The 21,550-nt window shown below is 51.6% G+C and overlaps 8 protein-coding genes across 8 annotated transcripts; 3 read left to right on the top strand and 5 right to left on the bottom strand.

Moving 5' to 3' along the window:
- Positions 1–121: 121 nt before the first annotated feature.
- On the bottom strand, positions 122–2,037 carry HO133_009388 (uncharacterized protein; the record flags this gene model as incomplete). The annotated part of the gene is made up of 3 exons (XM_037300249.1): positions 122–720; positions 1,042–1,389; positions 2,013–2,037. The coding sequence occupies 3 exons, from the start codon at positions 2,035–2,037 to the stop codon at positions 122–124; spliced, it is 972 nt and encodes a 323-aa protein (XP_037155075.1).
- A 1,050-nt stretch (positions 2,038–3,087) lies between these two features.
- HO133_009387 (uncharacterized protein) lies at positions 3,088–5,605 on the top strand (the record flags this gene model as incomplete). The annotated part of the gene is made up of 2 exons (XM_037300248.1): positions 3,088–3,739; positions 3,792–5,605. 2 exons carry the CDS (start codon positions 3,088–3,090, stop codon positions 5,603–5,605), a joined length of 2,466 nt encoding a protein of 821 aa, XP_037155074.1.
- A 653-nt stretch (positions 5,606–6,258) lies between these two features.
- On the bottom strand, positions 6,259–9,661 carry HO133_009386 (uncharacterized protein; the record flags this gene model as incomplete). The annotated part of the gene is made up of 7 exons (XM_037300247.1): positions 6,259–6,830; positions 6,884–7,060; positions 7,229–7,753; positions 7,818–8,019; positions 8,081–8,860; positions 8,944–8,963; positions 9,484–9,661. 7 exons carry the CDS (start codon positions 9,659–9,661, stop codon positions 6,259–6,261), a joined length of 2,454 nt encoding a protein of 817 aa, XP_037155073.1.
- A 1,226-nt stretch (positions 9,662–10,887) lies between these two features.
- Positions 10,888–12,224, top strand: HO133_009385 (uncharacterized protein; the record flags this gene model as incomplete). Its single annotated transcript, XM_037300246.1, has 5 exons — positions 10,888–11,188; positions 11,245–11,338; positions 11,397–11,813; positions 11,876–12,002; positions 12,054–12,224. 5 exons carry the CDS (start codon positions 10,888–10,890, stop codon positions 12,222–12,224), a joined length of 1,110 nt encoding a protein of 369 aa, XP_037155072.1.
- Positions 12,225–12,489: 265 nt separating this feature from the next.
- Positions 12,490–14,247, bottom strand: HO133_009384 (uncharacterized protein; the record flags this gene model as incomplete). Its single annotated transcript, XM_037300245.1, has 4 exons — positions 12,490–12,530; positions 12,594–14,055; positions 14,112–14,194; positions 14,244–14,247. 4 exons carry the CDS (start codon positions 14,245–14,247, stop codon positions 12,490–12,492), a joined length of 1,590 nt encoding a protein of 529 aa, XP_037155071.1.
- A 735-nt stretch (positions 14,248–14,982) lies between these two features.
- Positions 14,983–17,418, top strand: HO133_009383 (uncharacterized protein; the record flags this gene model as incomplete). The annotated part of the gene is made up of 3 exons (XM_037300244.1): positions 14,983–15,544; positions 15,848–16,356; positions 16,405–17,418. The coding sequence occupies 3 exons, from the start codon at positions 14,983–14,985 to the stop codon at positions 17,416–17,418; spliced, it is 2,085 nt and encodes a 694-aa protein (XP_037155070.1).
- Positions 17,419–17,644: 226 nt separating this feature from the next.
- Positions 17,645–18,991, bottom strand: HO133_009382 (uncharacterized protein; the record flags this gene model as incomplete). The annotated part of the gene is made up of 2 exons (XM_037300243.1): positions 17,645–18,876; positions 18,949–18,991. The coding sequence occupies 2 exons, from the start codon at positions 18,989–18,991 to the stop codon at positions 17,645–17,647; spliced, it is 1,275 nt and encodes a 424-aa protein (XP_037155069.1).
- Positions 18,992–19,495: 504 nt separating this feature from the next.
- Positions 19,496–21,328, bottom strand: HO133_009381 (uncharacterized protein; the record flags this gene model as incomplete). The annotated part of the gene is made up of 7 exons (XM_037300242.1): positions 19,496–20,017; positions 20,069–20,220; positions 20,271–20,407; positions 20,459–20,531; positions 20,583–20,679; positions 20,731–20,775; positions 20,930–21,328. The coding sequence occupies 7 exons, from the start codon at positions 21,326–21,328 to the stop codon at positions 19,496–19,498; spliced, it is 1,425 nt and encodes a 474-aa protein (XP_037155068.1).
- Positions 21,329–21,550: the final 222 nt, after the last annotated feature.

Genomic DNA, 21,550 nt, shown 5'->3' with positions numbered 1-21,550 from the left:
ATATCCTGGCTGCTGCTGAAATCCTCGGTGGGGGTAAGGTCTACAAGGTCGGTGGTAACGGGAAACCCCCCATGATTTTGGCCAGAACCGGCGGACTCGGTAGGGCAGAGGACCCGCGACCTCACACGAGATACGGCGACCGTCGACCCTTCCCCTTCAGCCTCATCTGCACCACAAACACCAGCCCGCTCAGCGGGCCCTCCCCCCTCACCGTGGCCTCGTAGAGGCCGGTGAACTGCCTGGACGACCACTCGGCCATGTCGATGGCGAAGGCCTGGACGAAGCTCCAGGGCACGTCGATGCGGTCGCAGGAGAAGACGAGCTCGAAGTCCCAGAGGGAGCAGACGACGGTCCGGGCCGGGCGGCGGTGGGCCAGCTGGCCCGTTTCGATCTTCGTGGCGATGATGGTGTAGAAGTCTTCGAGCTGGGCGGCGGCGAGGGCGGTGGGGACGAGGGCGGCGGTCCGGATGAAGCTGGTGACTCTGATCGCCGGGGACGGGGGCATGGTGGGGGCGCGGGGCCGTAGGGGCGGGCTTGGACGCTGGAGGCTCCTTCTCGGGGGTAGTGTGATGGCGGTCAAGCGGGGCCCGGTCGACCGTTGCAAGAGGCGCAGGCTCAGGGCGACCGTGATACCGAACTCGGCTTCTTCGTAGAAAGCGTCAAAGGTGTTGACCCAGAGGTGATCCGCATAGGAAGAGTATTTCTGCGCAGCGGACACGACTAAAATATAATTTCGGAGTCAGTATTGCCTATCCGACAGGGCATGTTGAGCCTTGCAACATGTCTACAGAGTAGAGACTCTCAAGACGTGTCTCAAGGCTCAAGATCTGGTCCAGAGGAGGAAATATGAAATCCGAAAATACGTACGCATAGGCCATGGGATTCGGGCTCCCAGGCACGACACGGTCAGCTGGAAGGATCCTTGAGTCACGGTTAACAGTGCTGTTTCTGGTCGGGACGTCCAAGCGTTAGAAGCTTCAGCGGCGATGGCGTCGAAGAAGGCTTTTACACAGGGTGCCGCGATGGAGAGTGGCACTATACAGTCATGGACCTTGAAGGAGATTAGTTGAATTTGGTTACGCTTCTTCAAATCCGTTTTTTCAGCAGCCTCTACTGTCCTTGATTTGGTCAGATGGTGTTGCGGCGATGGGAGCTGATTGTTGGCAATCCGCAGGGTCACCCCGACAGCCTGGTTCGCCGCGCCATTCTGGTAGATAATCTCATACGTGCCAAGCCATCCCAGCTGCGTCGCGCAAAGCATCTTTGTGGCAAATCTTGCTACCACAGACCATGGTATCGGTCCGCCCACCGAGCGGAAAAAGAGCTCCAAGTTGCCTTGTTTGATCCAGAAGCTAGGTAACGGGGCTTGTAACGACCACTGCTCGTTGACTTGTGTTAGTATTGCATTGTAGAATTCCTGGAGCACTGGGACTGCGTAATGAATAGGAAGGATGAGCTCGAGCGGGCGGGCTCTCCAGATGTAGAAGTCTCGAGTTCTGCGATGTAGCTTGCAAGATCTGTCTGACGAACTGCAAAGTTTCCTGTTGGTGTTGGACGTTGTAAATAGGGACCTCGACCCGTGTAGGGCTTGAAAACCTTTCGCAGGAACAGAGTCGACTTCTCTAATCCTGTGAATTGGATTCGCAGTCAAGGTTGAGACCAGGCAGAGGCAAATCAACAGTGTGATCTTGAAAGACGACATGCAGACGGCTTTCCGTAGGCTTTTGGTTGTGCCAATGCGGCCGAGTGTCGGTTCAACGCCCTAGGCAGTCTCCCGGACTGGGAAGGTGCGGTTGCTTGAGACATGATTAATCAAGCACAATATAAGTATAGAGACTGAATGTTCTTATAATAGATCCTGCATGCTGATCCACACGTTCCGTTCCATAGTACGATCGACCATCGACCCACAAAGCTCGCAGCGCCCATGGACGCGTTTACGTTAAAGCGCACGTCTTTGATAGGCCATAAATTAAGGCCCATGATATCCTTTGATGCATGGAACAACTTACCAGCAAAACAAGCGTAATGAGCCATTGCGGTTGCTGATGATCTCTTTGGTCGTCTCAATGCATGGCTTGAAGCGAAGTTGGCATCCCACCAAAGGTCTTCGTCAGGCGTGGGATGTATTCGCCTGTAAGTAAGGTACACCCGCAGGGCTTAGAGGAATACCTCCGCAAGCGATATAGAACGATAGCCACTCCGTATTAGCTGTGAAGCATTCAGCTTCAGGCGCTTGAGATAAGTCACTTAGCAGCACTCGGCACGAATTCAAATTGTATAGAAAAGGCGCAAAGGAGAAGTAAGTGGAAACAAATTGGACACTGGTTCATCCATAGAGACTCTTGGCGAATCAGGATAACTGAAACAATGTAGGAGAACCAAATAAGAACAGACGGCTTCTGCGTAAAGTTGAGACTTCTACTTGTCCATTTTGCAGCTCTAATCCATCTCGAGGATTGATCGTGCATCAAGCATACTAAGGGACAGCCTTGGTGATCATATCCGTAAGACTAGTTTGCCGGCAATGCCCTGTGGAATACAGTCTCATTTTGACTGGCCGGTCAAATATCCAGATGATGGCATCGTGCAATAACAGGCAAGTAAGTATATCATTGGGAGTCGTATGTTGTCTCAGCTGTCTGCTCCTCTACGTATTATACTGTATGTATTTCGCTCCGAAGAGCAGAGAGCAGCAGATGGATAGGATGCTGAGGACATGCAGAAAAGCTCCGCCATGGGCATTGCTAGCAGTCAATGGTCGTTAGAGTCGATGTGCATGGACAAGAGAGCTGGGCCTGTGGCACAGGTGGCGAAGTGCTTTCCGGGAGATTTGCCGCAGCCGAGGCTCTGGGGAAAACGAAGCGCTTGTGCATTGGCGACTTCAACTAGAGGGCAACAACTTCACATACTTATCCCTGTATACTCAATCGTGCTTGAGGAATAGGCTGTGTGGGGCAAGATAGAGTGTAGACCCATTGGCCTTTCTCATTCAACATGGTATTATCGAGCGCTTCTTTGGCCTGGACCCTTCCCTCCTTGTTCCAACGACGATAGCACGTTTGGATCAGTCGGGAATAGAGCACAATGGCAGCTCAGTCGACTCTTCGTCATTCTGTGGATCCTTTGCTAGCAATATTGGGACCATGGGCTCGCCTCTTTCGCTCAAAATACGAGCAAACCTCAAAAGTAACACGCCTTGCAGCTACGCTAGCTTTGCTCATCACCATTATATCTGGGGCTTATGGAGGTCGAATATGGTGGAGACAAGAGTCAAGAAAGAAAGCACAGCGACAAAGACTCCTACGGCGAAATTCTGGCTTGCGTGGAAAGGATGGGTCAAGGACAATAATCGTGCCTTATCGCTCCTCGACAGCAGAGGTCAAGATATATCCCACGAGACCCATGACTTTCGATGCTCATAGACGCCTCTTCCTGAACCCCCCTCGAGCGGCGCGCCTTGGAGATGGGCAGGTTGCTGGTCAAGTTCCTCCACCAAATACGAAGCCCGGTCTCAACATCGCCTTTATACACCAATTCTTGAGTCTTCTGAGCATTATGGTCCCGCATTGGAATAGTAAAGAGTCGGGGTTACTGTTCAGTCAAGGACTATTCCTTCTACTTCGAACCTACCTCTCGCTGGTGGTGACCAGACTTGATGGAGAGATAGTAAGGGATCTGGTAGCTGGCAATGGGAGAAGCTTCCTCTGGGGGATTGTCAAGTGGTGCGGTGTTGGTGGTATGTTCCATTCGGAAAAGAGAGAGGCTACGACGTCAATTGACTTCTCCAGGCTTTGCATCCTACACCAACGCTACTATCAAATTCCTTCAGAGCAAAGTATCCATAGCTTTCCGCACAAGACTCACTCGATATATCCACGACATCTATTTAAACGACAATCTCAACTACTACAAGCTATTGAATCTCGATGGCGGCGTTGGCCAAGGAGCAGACCAATTCATCACCAATGATCTGACCCTGTTCACCGCTTCGGCTGCCTCCCTTTATTCGTCTATTGGGAAACCTTTAGTCGACCTTTTCGTCTTCAACTATCAGTTGTTCCGATCTTTGGGACCACTGGCCCTGACCGGTCTTTTGGCCAATTATTTCATCACAGCAACGGCACTACGTCGACTTTCACCACCATTTGGGAAATTGAAGGCAGTGGAAGGACGCAAAGAAGGAGATTTCAGAGGGTTACATGCACGACTGATAGCGAATGCTGAAGAGGTGGCATTCTATGGTGGCGCAGACATGGAAAAGATATTCCTTGACAAAGGATACAAAGATCTTAAAGTCTGGATGGAGGGCATCTACCGTCTCAAGATCCGCTACAACATGCTCGAAGATTTTGTCCTGAAATACTCTTGGTCAGCCTTTGGCTATCTCATCACCTCCCTGCCCGTCTTTCTGCCAGAATGGGGTGGTCTAGGTGGTCATTCCGAACTCTCTCCCACAGAAACCACCACATCCTCACCTCCCGCAAACCGCTCGCATGGCCGCATGCAACAATTCATCACCAATAAACGCCTTATGCTCTCACTCGCCGACGCTGGTGGACGCATGATGTACAGTATCAAAGACCTTTCTGAACTGGCAGGCTACACATCCCGCGTCTACGGCCTCATCTCCACCCTCCATCGCGTCCACGCCTCTGCCTATTACCCCCCGCGCGGCACATCCCCAGAACCATATTCACTCTCCGACATCCTTGGGACTCTCCATCGCGGCTACGACGGCGTACGTCTTGAAAATGTCCCACTCGTCGCTCCAGCCATCTATCCTCTTCCAGGTGACCCACTCATCCCTTCCCTCTCCTTCACCATTACTCCAGGTGCTCACGTCCTGATCTCTGGTCCCAACGGCGCCGGAAAATCATCTATCGCCCGCGTCTTAGGTGGTCTGTGGCCTGTTTACCGTGGTCTAGTGTCACGACCTCGTAGTACAGGCACAGATGGCATTATGTTCCTCCCGCAACGGCCGTACCTCGCCAGCGGTACCCTAAGAGACCAAGTCATCTATCCGCACTCGGAAATTGATATGCGAGACTCCGGCCGTAAAGACCATGAACTCTTAGGCATCCTCGAGGACGTACGACTAGGCTACCTGCCCGAACGGGAAGACGGCTGGGATGTAAGAAAGGAGTGGAAAGATGTCCTCTCGGGTGGTGAAAAGCAGCGGATGGCATTTGCACGATTGATGTATCATGAGCCACGTTATGCAGTCATTGACGAGGGCACATCAGCTGTTTCTTCCGACGTCGAAGGCCTGCTTTACGAGCGATGCAAGGAACGAGGCATTACATTACTGACTATAAGTACGAGAGTCAGCCTCAAGCGGTATCACGAGTGGAACCTAGATCTTGGCCAAGGCGAAGAAGGTGAGGAGTGGATTTTCGATAGGATTGGCACGGAAGAGGAAAAGGAAGGGGTGGAGCGAGAGCTTGAATCCTTACGGGAGACGCTGGGGAAGGTAGAGGGCTGGCGGAGACGCAGGGAGGAGATTGAGAAGGAGCTGGGCAAGGTGTGGGTTGCTGCGGATGAGAGCATGGAGCGAGGGGAGGAGTTACCGCCGCCTGAATATGTAGAGAAGGAGGATCCGTGATTCTTGGAAATGCCATTCAATCCATGTATCCCGGATGTTATGGACTGCTGCTCCCTTTCGATCTATCCTATAAAGCAGGGGGCCCAAAGCCCAAAGAAACCAACCATCTCGCGTAAGATACCTCTGCCGATTGCAAGGGCACGTCATCCACGCCGTTTTCCACGATAGGTAATATACATAGATTACAAGATCAATCTCCCGGTGCTCACATCTTCGCCCGATCCTTCTCGTCCACGAAGTCATCCGTGTTCTTGGTGAACATGGCGAAAAGATCCACCGGTATGGATGGAATAGGAAAGGCAGTGGGGGGCCGGGGGGGGAGCCTTGGCTGCACGCTCGTTCTTCGTTCGGGTCAATAGTATCAGAGGAGCTTTCGTGGGCATGTTGGGCGGTAGGCTGTGATTGGTTACATGTACATGCAAAAGCTTATGAAGTTGAGCCTCGATTATACGAACTCACTGTTGCGAAAGAGTTACTTTGAAGATTATTGAGGGGAGAAAATTTTGCATGCTAATGTACAGTAATTGAAGCGTCTTTTGAAGACACTTGAGGGAAGAGCGTGTTGCATCCTGTTGTACCGTAATTGAAAGGGTTGAGAATTCTGCTGATGTTGATCGCAAATGAAGCGAGAATGTCGTCCATGTCATACCCCATCAATAGAGGAGAAAGAAAATCCCATTCCACCACTTCTGCAAGGCTTTGCGTCTCGCCTTTCGATCCTCATTGTCCATGATCGAGTCCGTGTCCCTCGTCCATTTGTCAAAGGTTTCTCCGTTGACGAACGAATAGTAGCGGCCTGACCGGAACTTGGTGGGCTTGTCTTTGGGGGTCTCGGTACCAATGAGCTTCCGTGGGCGATCAACTGTCTTCTTACCAGGGTAGCCAACTGCGTTGTCGCGGTCCACTTTCATCACGATGCTCCTCCAAGAAAGCGGATTCCGCGGTCCTAATTCCGCCGAATCATGGGTATGGGTGTCAAGACCCCCCATCCGATCCGCTTCGCCAACTTCGCGCTTACCCTGATAGATAAGATCCAATGCGTGCACACGATCACGCGCCCAAAACCACCTCGGTTTTTCACCCTTGTTGTCATTGGGGTCCCATCCAAGGTTCGGGGATCTCATTCGGGCGAGCTGACGCATCTGCAGTACTCCTTCGTGTCCATAGTTGATGGCTTCTGCCTCCATGTTGGCGTGCCAGAGTCTTGCGAACCATTTCATGACCACTGAAGACCCGAAAGTTAGCGAGGTCTTTCGTGAGCATGCTGTCCAACCCTACCTGCGCTCTCGAAGAGGCGTCCAATTACCCTGGAGAAGTCGACTTCCATTTCGTCATCGGGGTTGCCAATGCGGTACCATTTCACAGCGTCCTGCTGTTGCCGCATAGCAGGATGGATATTGGCCTCTATTGGTTCGCCTACATGGGGATGGTTTTTGTCTGTAGTAAAGCCGTGTCCTAGCACATTTCGGAGTCAGCATTTCCATTCGTTGATAAATATTTGAGTAACAAGACGTGTTTCGGGGGTTAGAAAGGGTGCTAATTGGGTAACTTGTTCCCCCAACATGTCTCGCAACTCAACAAGCAGTCTCAGACAGGAAGAGAGGATTCCGAAAAGTGCCTTACCACGGAAATATAGGCGCTGAAAATCAGCCCTCTTCCCAGTCACGGTCCTCCCATTGGGTTCTGGTTGAATACCGTTGAACCTTAGCTTGATCGAGTTGATGATCAGAATTTCGTAGCATCCCTTGATCTTGAAATTTGACTCGATCCGTACAGCGTCTCCAACCACAAGCAATTCAGCGCCTAGGTAGATCCCGCCGTAGTACATGAGAGCATGTGGCCATTTAGCCCTGACATACTGTCGATATACCAAGGAGAGAGTCGCCATGCGCTCCATCGCACAGAACATTGAGCCATGGTAACTGGAAGTCGGACGGCCTTTGTGAATGTCGATGGCATAGGCGAAAGGGCAGATGTTACGGAATGGGACATAGATGGACGCTAGCCCGGTATCCTTTTTTGAAGATGCCATCTCCGGCAGCGGCTCGATCAGATATCTAGAGCGATGCAGAGGAAAGGTTTCCTCTCCATGCTCCTCTCCGAGCATCCTCGGAGTCACGACTCTATCTGGCACTTGAGCTACCACGCCTGCACGCTTTCTTAGTGCCAGCAAACAACGAGTGATGACGGATTATGATAGTCTATTGCTTACCTGCAAGCCATGGAGGCCGACCTAGCAGCTTGCCAGTCTCGTGGTCTTCCAACCAGAATTCTCCGTCTATGTGCTCTTGTCTGAAGGTCGTCTTCGCATCTGGAAGATATGCCACGATCTCACCGATTCGAAACACGTAGGACCCTTGCTGAGGGAGTTCCGTAAGCATCTGATGGACAATCTCTTCCTTCGTGTTGAAGTTCTGACGTGAATCAGTCATACAGTCTCTTGGCTTAAAAGCTGACTCGGAAAGTTGCACTTACTGTGTCTATCATTTGATTCATGGGTTCGTCAAAGCGCTTTTTTTCCTTGATGCGGATGAAGAGTTGCTGATCGTATATCTTCTTGACTTGGGCAAAGAGTTCTTGGTGATAAAGGACATCTTGATCAGGCACGAAGATTTCCTTTTCTCCTGCATCGGAGTCCTTGGGACTTTCAGCTTCAGACCCCGCTACTTCATCACCACCAATATTGAGACCCTCCTCTTCATCGCGTTGGGTACGAACGCGCTTCGAAGGCTTCTCTGACATGGCTGCGAAATGAGACCGGCGCTTTGCCGGATGTTTGGCTATCTTGGGCACCGCTTCGTCCTCTGAGTCCTCACCAAAGATTGCCGCGGCCTTGGCGCGCAGCTCTTCTCGCGTATGCCTTGAGTGACGTTTGGTCGATAGCGCTTTCGAAGTAGACGAGGCTGCACGCGCTTCTTCCTCTACTTCTTCACCAGACGGGATAGGCTTTTGACGACGTGAACCTCCCTTTGCGTCCTTGGAAGACGGTGCGGCATCCGTTTGTGCTTTCGGTGCGTGTGAAGGCTTGTCCTTCTTCGGTCCGACTTCTTCCGAAGGGCTGATCATGCTAGCTGGTGCCGGATCCGGGTAAACAACGGTTTGGGCAGTGAGTGGATGCTTCAAGCAAACCTTGCATGGACAGTCTTCTGGTGGCTGCTGCTGCTGGAGGAAATAAATGTGGTGAGAGAACTGAGCGAAAGAATCGAACTTTTTGTGGTTAGGGTGGCCGAAGATGTACCAATCGATCTTGGATCTCTGTGGGTTTTGTCAATGTGGGCGCAGATGAAGTTGCGCTGACGTTGGACGACTAACCTCTTGACGCGGACATGGCCACGCACTATAACCGGTGGGAATCTTGCTGTAAATGGTGCCTGATATCAACGAGGTTAGCTACGAGTGCTTCCCAGCCTTAACATATATCTATATATATTGGAAGAGCAAGGAACACTCATGATTGGAGGCAGATTATGGTAACAATATCATGGAAATGCATGCTACCTGAGGTAGCCGTGAGTACCGCTGGTGGTTTTGATGTCTCGAAACAAATCATCGCTCACTAAGACAAGGATAGTTCTCCACCGACTCCTCATCTTCGTGGCAGCGTTCGGGCCCAATAACCGTGAACAACACTTCCAACATAAGAAAGCTTACATGTGACTCGCAGTCGTGACAACCATATATGAGTGAGCTGGACTTGAACAAACTTGGCCAAATCCGCGCCTTGTGGCCTTGGCGACCAAGACCAGCAAAGACGGTCTTATGCCACACACTCAAAGGACAGAAGGCTCGATTCGAGATGATTGATCATCTAGAAACTGGAATTGACACAATACGCGTTTTCTGTGATGGTAGGCAACATGATAACAATTCTGACTCACCCTTATCAATATTCGTCTCTAGCCTCTTCGCCATCTCGACTGCAAAAATCGAAAGAGCTTTCTTCGTCAGATCATAGTCGTCTGTGCTCTTGTAGCCTTGACGTAACTCCTTCTCGTTGGGTAGGTGGTTCTGATCACCGTCGGTGAAGAAGAGGGAATAGTCAGGTGGTTGAGTCATGATGGCTCGCTGCTGGGTGTTATTGGGAGTTGCGTGCGTTGGACTGATGTTGTTGTTGTCTCTTCTGTGTATTAGCAGAAGCAAGCAGAGGGTGAAGGTTGGGGGATGGTTGTTGCTGAGCGAGGTTGGTGCTGAAGAAAGAAAATTTGAAAGAGATAACACCAGGTGTCTGTGGGAGCTAGTTAGGATGCACTAAGGATTTACGAGGATCAGTCCTCGAGCATCCTCGCGCAGATCGATCTGTTTTGACTGGATGAGATTGTCCGACCCAATGCACGGTTGGTGTTCAGCCGAAGCGTCTCGGCATCCAGAGAAAGACAGCTTTGTCGAAAGTGGGACCGTCTATACTTAGGCCGGACGGCGTGGAAGTCCACTGCCTCTGGGCTGACAGATGGTCATGATAAGGAGTCAGTGCAAGAGGTAAGAAAGACACTGTCCAACATCAGACGATGGGTCATATGTGGGTAAGGGCGAGCTGGTCAAAGCAACGATATCCGATGATTAGCTCCAGAGCACCACATAATCCTGTTACGGAAGGGGGAAGAATCTTTCCGTCTCTGAGAGAGGAGACGAGGTGTTAGATTGGGGAAGGTTGGGAAGGCATGCAATGGCATTCTATTCAATCGGAGCGGCTTATGGTTCAATGAGCAGCCTACAGGAGCGAAGAAGCTAGAGAAAGCAGGATCAAACTGTCATGAGTTTTGGAAGGGATGTAAGAATAAGATGCTGAGAATCACTGAACGCTTCTGGAGAGAGCGTGGACAGGCGAGGCATTGGTCACAGTCAGCAGGACTTTGAGCTTTATTGGGGGCTTAGAAAGCTGTTTTTGGTGTCAGGGAGGCATTTTGCAAGGCAAGCCAATTCGTGGTTAATTTCGTTGGCTAATATCTGCAGGAAAAGGTGCCACAGAGCTCAACTATGAGGGATGGAGAAAGCTCGAGACGAGGTGAGGTCTGCAGTCTTGGCAGTCCACTTGCGCTAATACCCCTCGTACGGAGAAAGGAAGCTCCTAGCCTCTCCTCCTACGGACCTGGCTGAGATGGTTGATGTGGGAAGTCGCCATATGTTCCTTTTTACTATGCCTGTATCTCAGTCCATCTATATTTTAAGGGAGCTTGCGAGTTTAGTGGCAAAAGAGGTCTCCGAACATGCGTAACGATTTCAGGACTTTTCATTCTCGAAAGTCTCTTCAGATCCCCTCCTAGCTTTGATCACAGACCAGCATCATGAGATTTGCCAGCCTAACGACTACCTCAATATCATCTCTCCCAGCAGATTCGTACATCTATAAGATTGTAATTGTGAACGGCAATCTTGCAGCAATCTCTTCAGACGACTCTCTCCGTCTTCTTGATCTCAAAACCCTGCGAGAAATCGCCGGCGGAGTCCTGAACAATGTGCATGATGGCGTGACCTGCTTGCAAGTTGTGGACCATCATCCCCATTCATTGTTGACAGCAGGCCGGGATGCTGTGGTGCGGCGATACGACTTGCGATCTGGGCAGAAGACCATGCAATTTGGCAGTGGTCAGCAAACGCAGGAAAACCGCAACTACACATGAGGAAATTGACCAGCTTCTTAGACAAAAATGCTCCATACTTATCTCTAGCTTCTCACGGCACAAACATTGCTGCTGGTACAGAGCTAAGTAATTCTCAAGCTGCCGTACTTCTATGGTCTCATACCTCTCTCAAACCCGGAAGTAATTTAAAGACGGGCTCATTACAATTACAGGGACATGCGATCTCCAAACAGACTGCTGCAGAATTATATCGAAAGCCACAACGACGATGTAACAGAAGTGCAATTCCATCCCACTCTGCCAAGATGTCTCCTCTCCGGTAGCACTGACGGCCTCGTCAACATTTACGACATATCTATTTCCGACGAAGACGACGCTCTCGTCCAAGTACAAAACCATGGCAGCTCAATCAACCATGCTGGATTTCTTTCCAACTCGGACTTTTTTGCTCTGAGCCATGACGAGACTTTCTCTATGTATCATCTCAATGAGCAAGGAGATTCGACAGATGAGCCTTCGCCGACGGTATTTGGGGATCTGAGACCAAAGCTGGACTCTGAATATGTTGTCGATGTCATTCCTCCTGGCAGCGGCGGCGTCGAAGCGATCGTCGGCGTTGGATCACACAGGTCAGCATCATTGGTCCGCTCTCGCCCCTCCTGCCTCGAACCTGACATATTGTTTCGAGTAGCAAGCAACATCTAGATCTCATACCTCTCCGCCTGATCGACGAATGGTCATTTGATGCCAGCCAAACCATTCGGCTTCCAGGCGCGCACGGAGAGGAGATCGTCCGCTCCATTCATGTTAACAATGAGGTAATCATCTACGAAGGTGTACATGCCTAGCCCAACTGACCACCCTTTTAGGACGGTACTATTTTCACCGCGGGCGAGGACGGTTTAGTAAAGGCGTGGCGGACGTCTATGGGTGGAGGGGGTGAAGAGCAGGAGCAAGCGGAAGCAGAGAAGCCGAGGAAGAAAAAGAAAAAGAGTGTAGCCGATGGTGGGAACGAGTCAGGTAGATTTAAACCGTATTGACACTATAATGCTGTGCTTTACCGGGAAGATATCCAGAAGTCAAATGTACAATGACATAGGCCATTCCCTGAATGCACTAGCCCAGGTACAAAGCCCCACAAACACCCATTAGATGTGCAAACGACACCCCTTTCCTGTAGTATCTGACATGATTGCCCCAACGCCTTGCTAACGTGCTTCGCTATGCCGCAACTCCTCGCTTGAAAGGTAAACGCAAGAATCAAGTCTCCATCCAGATATTCCAGCGCGTGGCTACTGATTGAGGTTATCGGAAACCAGGGAAGACAGCGCCAAGGGCACTTCGCCCTAAACATGGCTGTTAGCAATAGCTTCAAGGCTATAAAACAATGTTCTTGAGGGGAGGCATACACCTGGGCATCCGTGCCAGTCTCTCCGCCTCCGTCTCTTCTATCGTCGGCTCACGCCCCACCAATGCACTCATCCTCCTGCTGATCCATTCTCTTCTTATAGTAGTGTCAGCCGGCGGTCTTGTCTGCACTGCCGACACCTCGGGATGCGGAGCTGCGATTGGACTCGACGCTGCCCTGTTCCGCACGGCGACCATCTCGATCTGACTCGTTGTCGGCGCTGCACTTGGGGCACTGAAGATTCTCCTCTCCCTCCCGCATACCCTCCTGAGGTTATTGAAGCGCCCGCTACTCACCCTTCCCTGGGTCCCAACCCATCCAGTCTGTGACCGCCTCATCTCGCGCGCAAGTCTCATCCTTCCAGCTCGACGCTCGTAGCGCACCATTGCATTAGTGACCGGCTCGTATGTGTAGGCATTTTGCTCTTGAGGGACCACTTTAGCTTTACAGACGGGGCAGAGGGAGCTGTTGGCCAGTAGAAAAGGATCGATACATGCAGGATGGTAGATGTGGTGACATGGGAGGGAGCGAACCGTGGTTTCGCGAGGGATGAAGTCATCGAGGCAGATAGGACATGTTGGTTGCGCCCAAAGAGTGTGGTCTGGTGTGGAAGAGGCTGGCGCGGCTGACTCTGAAAGCGCTCGTGAAGAAGTTTCCCCCGGCTCATTGGTGTCAATTGATTTGCTTTCATTGGGGACATAGATGAAAGTGGGAAGATTGTTGACGGCTTCTTGAGAGACACGCAACCGCTTGATGCCAAGGGTTTCGAGGTCGACTTCACCGCTTCGGATGCGGCGTTCAAGAGCGCGACGATTGCGTCGCTGATAGTAATGCATCGAGATAGATGTTAAGCCAATGATGAAGAGAACGATGCCAAGTACGATTAGCAGAAATGCCCACAATGTGGGCAGACTGGTGCCACCATTCAATCCGAAGGTCGTATAGAGTCGAACGTAATCTGTAGGATCCAGTTGCTCCTGCGCGAGGATGTTTTGCGCCTTAGGACTTGATGGATTACCAGAGTACTGCGCGAGCTGCTGCATAATAATCGCTCCATCGACGCCTGGTACAGCATAGACGGGGTATTTGTTCTCCGACTTCCATTGTCCTCCATCGTTTAAGTCCCAAGTCCCATCTGATACCGGTGGAGGCGTACCAGTGCTGTTGTTTGGGGTATAGAATATGAGTCCGTCGAGGCCTGGCACCTCACGGGCGGCGGCAAGGTAGGATTTTGTACAGTCTGCAGAGAACCATGGCGCAAATCCCAAGTACAGGTATTGCACGGTTGGTAGATCACCTATTCGGGTGACATTACTTGGGACGTATTGCATCGATGCATTGAAGCAGGGGTCGGACGGATCCAAGTCAGGAACAAATAACAGCCCTTCGACGTCTCCTCCGGCCTGATTGGTGGAGAGTGTTTGGACATGATTGTCGTTGAAAAGTTCAAAGGAAATGCTGACCTAGCAGAGGCTGATTCAGTCGATTGAAGGGGTGGAAATTGCGAGGGGAAACGAACATTGACCCGTGCTCTCTGGGGCTCGGCCTCATTTAGAACAGGTTCGCTGAAGGCAAGGACGAAAGTATCGACTGATTGAGCGGCTGCGCGACGTTAGCTGCTGCGTGGAATGAAAGTGTGTAGAAGCTATACCCATCGCGCGATATTCACCTCGGACAGCAGTACCCTTTTGTACTTCAGACACTCATAGTCCGGGGAGGCAAACAAAGGAGCACTATCAGGCTATATAAAATTGAATGAGAAAAGCAACATGTCAATAAAGATTAACGAAAGGATGAATAAATTAAATGTTTAGATGGTCAAATGCTTTGAATGTTGGTATAACGATAGAATGGGAGAATGAACGAAGGCGGGCGTTTAGGAACTTTTGCATCACTCCTTGTCCTTGATCCCTCGATCAGATCCCGTTCAGCCTTACGGAAAACTATTCGGCCCGAGATCTTGCGCTAATGCGGTTCATCCCGAATGCTTTCCAACCTTGTCACGTCGTGTCTCTACTCTCTTCCCTAATATCATGTACCTACTGATCTCAGCTCCAGATCCTCAACTTTGCTGTCTCTTACTCGCTGATCTTGAGTGAAAAAATACGCTTCATCTCTTCTCAGCAACATGGCATCAAGTGGCACATTTTGACTGACTGACTGACTGCCTGACCTATCTACTGGATTAGGATCTTTACGGGAGGTAATACTCTACATCACAACACCACCGCAACTCTTCATCTACTCTTCATCTGCTTGGCATCAACTTGACATTCAACTGTTTTGCTTTTCATTCTCGGCTTTTTGCTCCGTGCCCCCACCTCTGCTATCGACCGTTTCAATCCGCCTCTGCAAGCGTGTCCCACGATATAGTCTCTGCGACGCCCAACATGCCTCCACTGGTAGGGAAGAGCAAATCCAAGGGTCGCGAGGGGAGACAGTCCCGCAGCCGCAATTCTACTCCAACTTCCTCGGCCAGCGGATCCATAGCGCCATTACATACAGCCTTTCTTGATATTCTTATTGGGAATCTCATGGTGCCCTCAAATATCAGCTACGATGATATACTCGAGCGCCATGGAGGCGCTGGAGGCATACCAGATCCAAGCCACCTGACAATTATGGCCAAGGACTTGAAACAGTTGAGCGACTTGGCATCTGCACGAAGCGATACTTGCAACGCTGGCATGCGTGCACTGTCCGAGAAAAGAAAAGAAGCCTTAGACGAGGAAAGGCAGGTGGAACAAGAGGCTCGCGCGCGCGAAGCAGAAGAGAGGGAAACATTAAAGACGCTGAAGAAAGAAGCCGAAGAGGAAGATGACGAGATTAGAGGAAGAAAGGGCGGGAAGGTGAAGAAAAAGAAAGAACGAAGTAGTGTCAGGGAAGAACGACCTTTGGCCCATGGGGCACATGGTCTGGCAAGGCAAGATGGGCTGGACCTGCCACTCAAAGGTACGTCTGTGATTCGTCGGCTATCCGCCAACACACCTTCCTACAATTTGTTATCCTTCACTTTGAATCCTAAACACTGCATTATCTGGTACATTACTACAACCCTGCATCACTACATCCACATCTTTGGTCGTAAGGTCCGACAATGGAGAATACGACACTCCCCCACTCAAGGCTTCCCATGCGTTCTGGCATCCTGAAGCGTTAAATTCTGGGGCTTTCCACTAGGGAGAGACAGCTAGATCGCGAGAATGCACAAGTCAGCTCGCGGAAAGATGTCAAGTAATGCTGACACTCCCAAAGCTTCGCCCAGCCAGGCTCCCAAGGACACGCCGTCACCTCGAAAGAGAAAACTTGATGCAGTGTGCGGAAGCTCGTCATCTTTATCGGAAGCTTCACCGCTTGCATCACCATTGACCGCTCCTCCGCCTTTAAATCCAGAATCTGCCCGACCATCCCCATCGCCCAGTACCTCCTCTGATAGTGTACATCAGCCTCCACCGGCAGCAAGCATAGCACAATATCAGACCTTTGGGCCCAACCCCCTCACGTTTGATGATCCTACTGTCTACGAAATCCGACCCATCACAGATGGCATGACCGACGAAGAAAAGAAAGAAATCTACTGCGTCGCTTCATTCCCCCATGATGATCTCCATGAACTTATAGCTGTCCCTCGAGGAGGCATGGACAAGGACTTCAGCAATGCAGTCAAACCAAATAATCAAGTTGCTGCTCATACTTTTTCAGCTTATCTTGACAACTATTTGAGACCGTTGAAAGAGGAGGACATTGGTTTTCTAAATGAGCGAGTAAGTCTAGGGGAGAAAGGAGACACATTCCAAGCTGAAAAAATGTAGGGTGATCGGGTGACTCTATTCGCCATGCCTCGCAGAGGCAAGCGTCATTACACCGATGTCTGGGCTGAGGAAGACGGCTCCATGTCGCGGGACACCCCAGAACAAGACAGACTGCCACCCAATCAGCCTCGCGGCACCCTTGATCAAATGGACGATGAGCTTGCGGAAACAGATCAGATATCTGGCGGTCCGTTACTCAACCGCCTTCTCTCCACGATGCGTTTCGAGCATCGTACACCACCAACAGAGGAGAAGTCACAGCTGAATGGCCTTCCCAACGGTATCGGAGAATCCTCCCTTACCAATGGCGACCTCCCTAATGGCACCAGTCACGACTCGGCACCTACCGAAGAGTCCAACAATAAATCTCAGACCTTCCCGGCCGCCACCGCCCTCCCGTCATTCGACCGTCCCCCAACCAACGCCCAGAATCTCTCACACGCCCAAATTGACGAACGTCTTAAAGCCGAATTACGCCACATCGGCTTCCTTTCCCCAGACGACGAGCCAGACTATGACGCTCATTGCGATGACGAGATCGCAGAGCGCTTGCGTTATCTGCAGGAGAAATTGAGAGAAGTGAGCGTCGTCAACGGAGCAAGAAAACAGAGAGTCTTAGAGCTGGCTCAGGAACAAATGGCTTATCAAGAGTTTGCAACCATCCTCGAGGATCTCGATGGCCAAGTACAACAAGCGTATCTGAAACGTACGCGGACGTTAGGCAAAACGAAGAAGAACACCAAGAGGCCCGGAGGTGCGGGTGGTGGCAGTCATCCTATACAAGGCGGTGTCTCGACTGCCAATGGTGCTGTGGGTGGAATCAGCAAACCGGGCATTGGTGATGTAGCGAGACAATTGATGAATCGGAGGGCGAAATGGGAGGCGCAAATCGGGCCTGTATTTCCACCTGATATTAGGAGAGTCAGGGGACCTGGGGAGGGGATCTTTACAGACGCAGTCATGGAACCATTGATGAGGCAGGAGAGGGAGAGGTGGGAGGAAGGTGAGGAGTAGGATATGGTTCGAGAGGTCATGTTGGGCGCTCTTCTGAATAGATACCCCCAAGGCTTGAGATGATTGATATGGCTGCGATGACTTGTTCACGGTGACCGTCGATTACTGCCCATGCTGAAAACTCATCACATACTCATCCTCCATCAAATGACCCTACGTACGACAGAATAAAGTCCAATTCTGGAAGGCCGTCCTTTCCGGTCCGAGCTCCATGGACCTGCCAATTTCATCGGCATATAATCTGCACATCCCCCCAAGCCTTCAACCTCGCCGTCAACTCCTTCTCACTAATCATCAGATCCGTACATATCTCGTCAAAGCAATGCGTGCCGTCGAGATATTTCCCCAAATCCACATTCTCCACCCCCCCGCCCATCCTCTCCTTCTTCTGCCCCTCCCCCGGCTTCGACCGATGGACATTCGCCTTTGTCAATCGCCTCGAGCCGGACCGGTGGATCGACGTCGCCAACGCGTACTTGTGCACCCTGTACAAGAAGCCCTTGATGACACCGAACGTGACGAAGCGTCTCACGTCGATCCGACCCGCCGCGTCCGCATGCTCCATGCACCAGCTCTTGACACTGTGGCCCTGTCTCAACGACAGGTAGAGCTCCGCCAGTTGCGTACCACTCAACGCCCTCCCCTGCCCCTCCTCCGCGCTGGACCCATCCCCCTCCCCCAGAGCGACATACCTCGCGCACTCCGCCTGCATCTCCTGACTCTCGACAAACGCCGCCACCTCCGCCGTCGGCGCGTAGATGGCCCCGAAGCTGAAGATGTCGAGCAAGAGCACGCAGCCGTAGTAGAGCAGGTGCCGGATGGCCTTGCGGACGAGCTTGAAGTCGGCGTCGGCGAGCAGCGCGATCTGCTTAACGCTGTTGACGCCGTCGATCCAGGGGAGCAGGCGCAGCATGGTGAGGTCCCAGTTCTCGTCGACGAGGCCGGCGAGGCGGACGGTGGCGAGGGGCACGTGGTGGGCGTGGAGGGGCGGCGGGGGCGGGTAGGTGGGGAAGAGTTTGATGTTGAGGGTGTTGGCGGCGTCGATGGGGATCATGGCCTCGGAGTAGTTGTTCAGGTCCTCGAGCAGGATCTCGCACAGCGCGTAGACCTTGCCGGCGCCGTCCCGGGACAGGAACTGGCCCTGCTCCTCCAGCGTGCGGAAGAGGGCGTTCAGCTTCCGCACCACGGGGACGTAGGAGCTGAAGTCCGCCTCCTCGGCCAGCACGAGGCAGAAGTTGAAGGTGTAGGCGTTGCGCGGGTAGCGGGGGGAGGCGATGTGTTGCGGGTAGGAGAGGATGCGGTGGTGGGAGTGGGTCAGGGTCACGAGGCCGCTGTTGCAGAGGGTCGGGTGCGGGATGAGGAGGGAGGAGATCGGGGGGAAGTGGATGAGAGGGATGGCGGGGGAGGAGGGGGAGGCGGTTATGGAGGAGGTGGGGACTTGGTGGAGGACTTTGGGGCCTGATGGGGGTGATGTTAGCTGAGGAGGTTTTGGTGGGTTGGGGATGGGAGTGGAGTGGAGGGGGAGGAGACCTTCGGTGACGTCGAAGGTGGCAAAGAAGATTGCTTTGAGCATTTCAAGGGATTTTGGTACGTTCACATGCCTTGAAGTGGCGTTGTTGCTCACATCATGGTTATGGAATGGGGTTGGAGGAAGAGAAGAAGGTAGGGTAGGGTTGACTGCGGTCCCTCTACGGATTCATATACGGTCCGACACCTTGCACGAACATTGTCTCACTGGTCAGATGTGATAGTTTTTCGACCCATTGCATAACTTCATTGACAAGGAAAAGGCCTGTATATTGAAGCTTGCTCAAGAAATACGACAGCGTCCGATTCTCGTGACTGATCCCTTCTTGACTTGACGGACCCGAGCCAGCCCATTGGAAAACCCCCCCCTTCCAATTCCTCCCTTCCATTCTTTCTTTCTTCGAATGATTCCCTAGATACACTTTCGCCGTCGGAGATGCTCTTCTGGATTCACTCTAAGGTGTGCCTCCATTCACCCATATGTGCCACGTCTTCTTCCATCTGTTGGGACTCTGAATCACCCGAAATCTTGGAAGATCGTCTCGATACATCATTCCCCCGGATCGTCGAAAACTGGATACTGTATGGGGGAAAGGTCAGGGTCTGCGAAACCGCTTTCAGATTTATCCGAATCCTTATCGCGTTCATGTGGTTGCCAGTCCCCTGTCTTTGCCCACTTGATCTCATTACCTATATAGTACAGCCTCTCATTTTCCGATGGCCTTGCTGTCTCGGCTCCCTCGCGCTCCCGCGCCAGCTTGACAATGGCATCACGGTGGGGGTTTATCTTGGTACGTAGTTCCATGACAGTTGGTCGGTCCAGTGGGATGGGTCTAAGGCAATCCTGGATAAGCTTGGAGAGTTGCGAGCTGTACGGAGGGTTCCGATCGGTCTGGATAGGTTTGATGCCTGCTTCATCGACGATGTTGCCTCGTGGTTTTAGCAAGAATCCGTGGACTCTGTGCAAGGTCATCAGTTCAAACATCGTGGCTCCAATTGCCCAGACGTTAGTGTGTGCAAGGATAGATACTGGGTGTGTTTCGAAAATAGGTAAAGGTGGATCTTTTTGTTCCTGATATCGTTCATGAACTGGCGTGCATGCAGGAGTAAGGAATATACTTACTGGCGGCTTGTACCCCGGAGTTCCAGCCATGCGAAGGTTGCTTGGATTATCAGGATCATTGGCATAGGTCTTGCGAGCGAGGCCCCAGTCGCCCAGTTTAGTTTTTGGATAGAAAGGAATCCCACTTTTCCTCCCCTCCGTGTCCAAGAAGACTGATCTCAATTAGCATTGGCAAGAGTTGGGAAGAATTCAGGGGTCGGACTATTTCCAGGCTTTATGTCCCGGTGCACAATCTCGTGACCACCCCAGCTTCCGTCTGTTGGCCCAGACCGCATCGCTACAGCGGCCTCCACAAGATGGTAAAAGACGTCCCAAAGAAACGGTTCGGGCATGTACAGCCTGCTCAGTTTCAGTACCTCGACGTCGATCCCAACCCGTGGTCAAACGAACCTAAATCTCCTATATCTTTTGTATAGTCTTCTGAGGTCGCCATAAGGGCAGTACTCCATATAGATGCGGTGAACTTGGTCATGAAGAAATCTCCTATATGCTATATATCGAACCACAGATGGACATGCGGTCTCTTCCATCATTCTCATCATCTTGACTTCCATGGGCATTTCCGGTCTCCATATTCCTTTGCGGACGCCCATTTGTTTAATTACCATTTGCTTTGAGACTGTCAGGAAATTTGTCAGTCACATAGAGAAGGTGCCATTTACTTCAATTACGGTTCCGTTGCCGTCACGCTTCTCCCATAGACCTGCCTACGCACATTTTGGAGTCAGCGTTGCCTTTTAAAGGTAAAACTCAGACTCGCAAGACAGGCCTCGGGCGTGGAAGAGCCTTCTGGTCCGGACATATGTCTTGCAACTCAGAAATTGCACTATAAAGAAAGGAAATACTCCAAAATGTACGAACCATACCGAACCCCCCCGCACCCAGTGGTCTCTTCCCTACCCAACCATTACCAAGGCCGGAATATGACTTGATGAACTCAGCAGCAGCGGGTTCCCATTTTGCATAATCACTGGCCTCGGCGGTCGCCGCAGCCTTTTGATTCCATGCGACGTCGTAGGCCTCAACCTGATCAGAGTCGTATCCCTCGTCGATATCGTAAGGCTGTGACGGGGTTTTGCTATTCGGTTCGCTTTGCCTTGGCAACTGTGGTGTCTCGAGCCCTAGATTTGAGACCCCTAGAGGTCTTTGTCCGGGTACATGGCCGGCCTCGTACGGTTCAAACCTATTACCTGGCCTTTTGGTGCGCTGCGGACCGATGCCATTATTGCCATGCTCTTCGGGCAAGAGACCGTTGCCCATTCTTAGAGGACCATTCGGTATTCCCCAGTTTGCTACCCTTGATATGCTGCCCTATATCTTCAGAATATTGATAGCGGTTTAAGCCACATACAGTAACTTGGAAAATGGTAGGAGCATGGTCAAAATTGTGGTTGTTTACAAGTTCCAGTGGAATCAGACTTCCTCTGCTGATGGTCTTGCTGAGCACGCTCGGAAAGGATAGCGAAACGAGAAAGAGAAGTA

This window comes from Letharia lupina (assembly GCF_014066315.1).
Source record: "Letharia lupina isolate WasteWater1 chromosome Unknown contig_6, whole genome shotgun sequence".
In the NCBI taxonomy this organism is placed as follows: Eukaryota; Fungi; Ascomycota; class Lecanoromycetes; order Lecanorales; family Parmeliaceae; genus Letharia; species Letharia lupina.
This window is presented reverse-complemented; position numbering and strand designations above follow the sequence as displayed.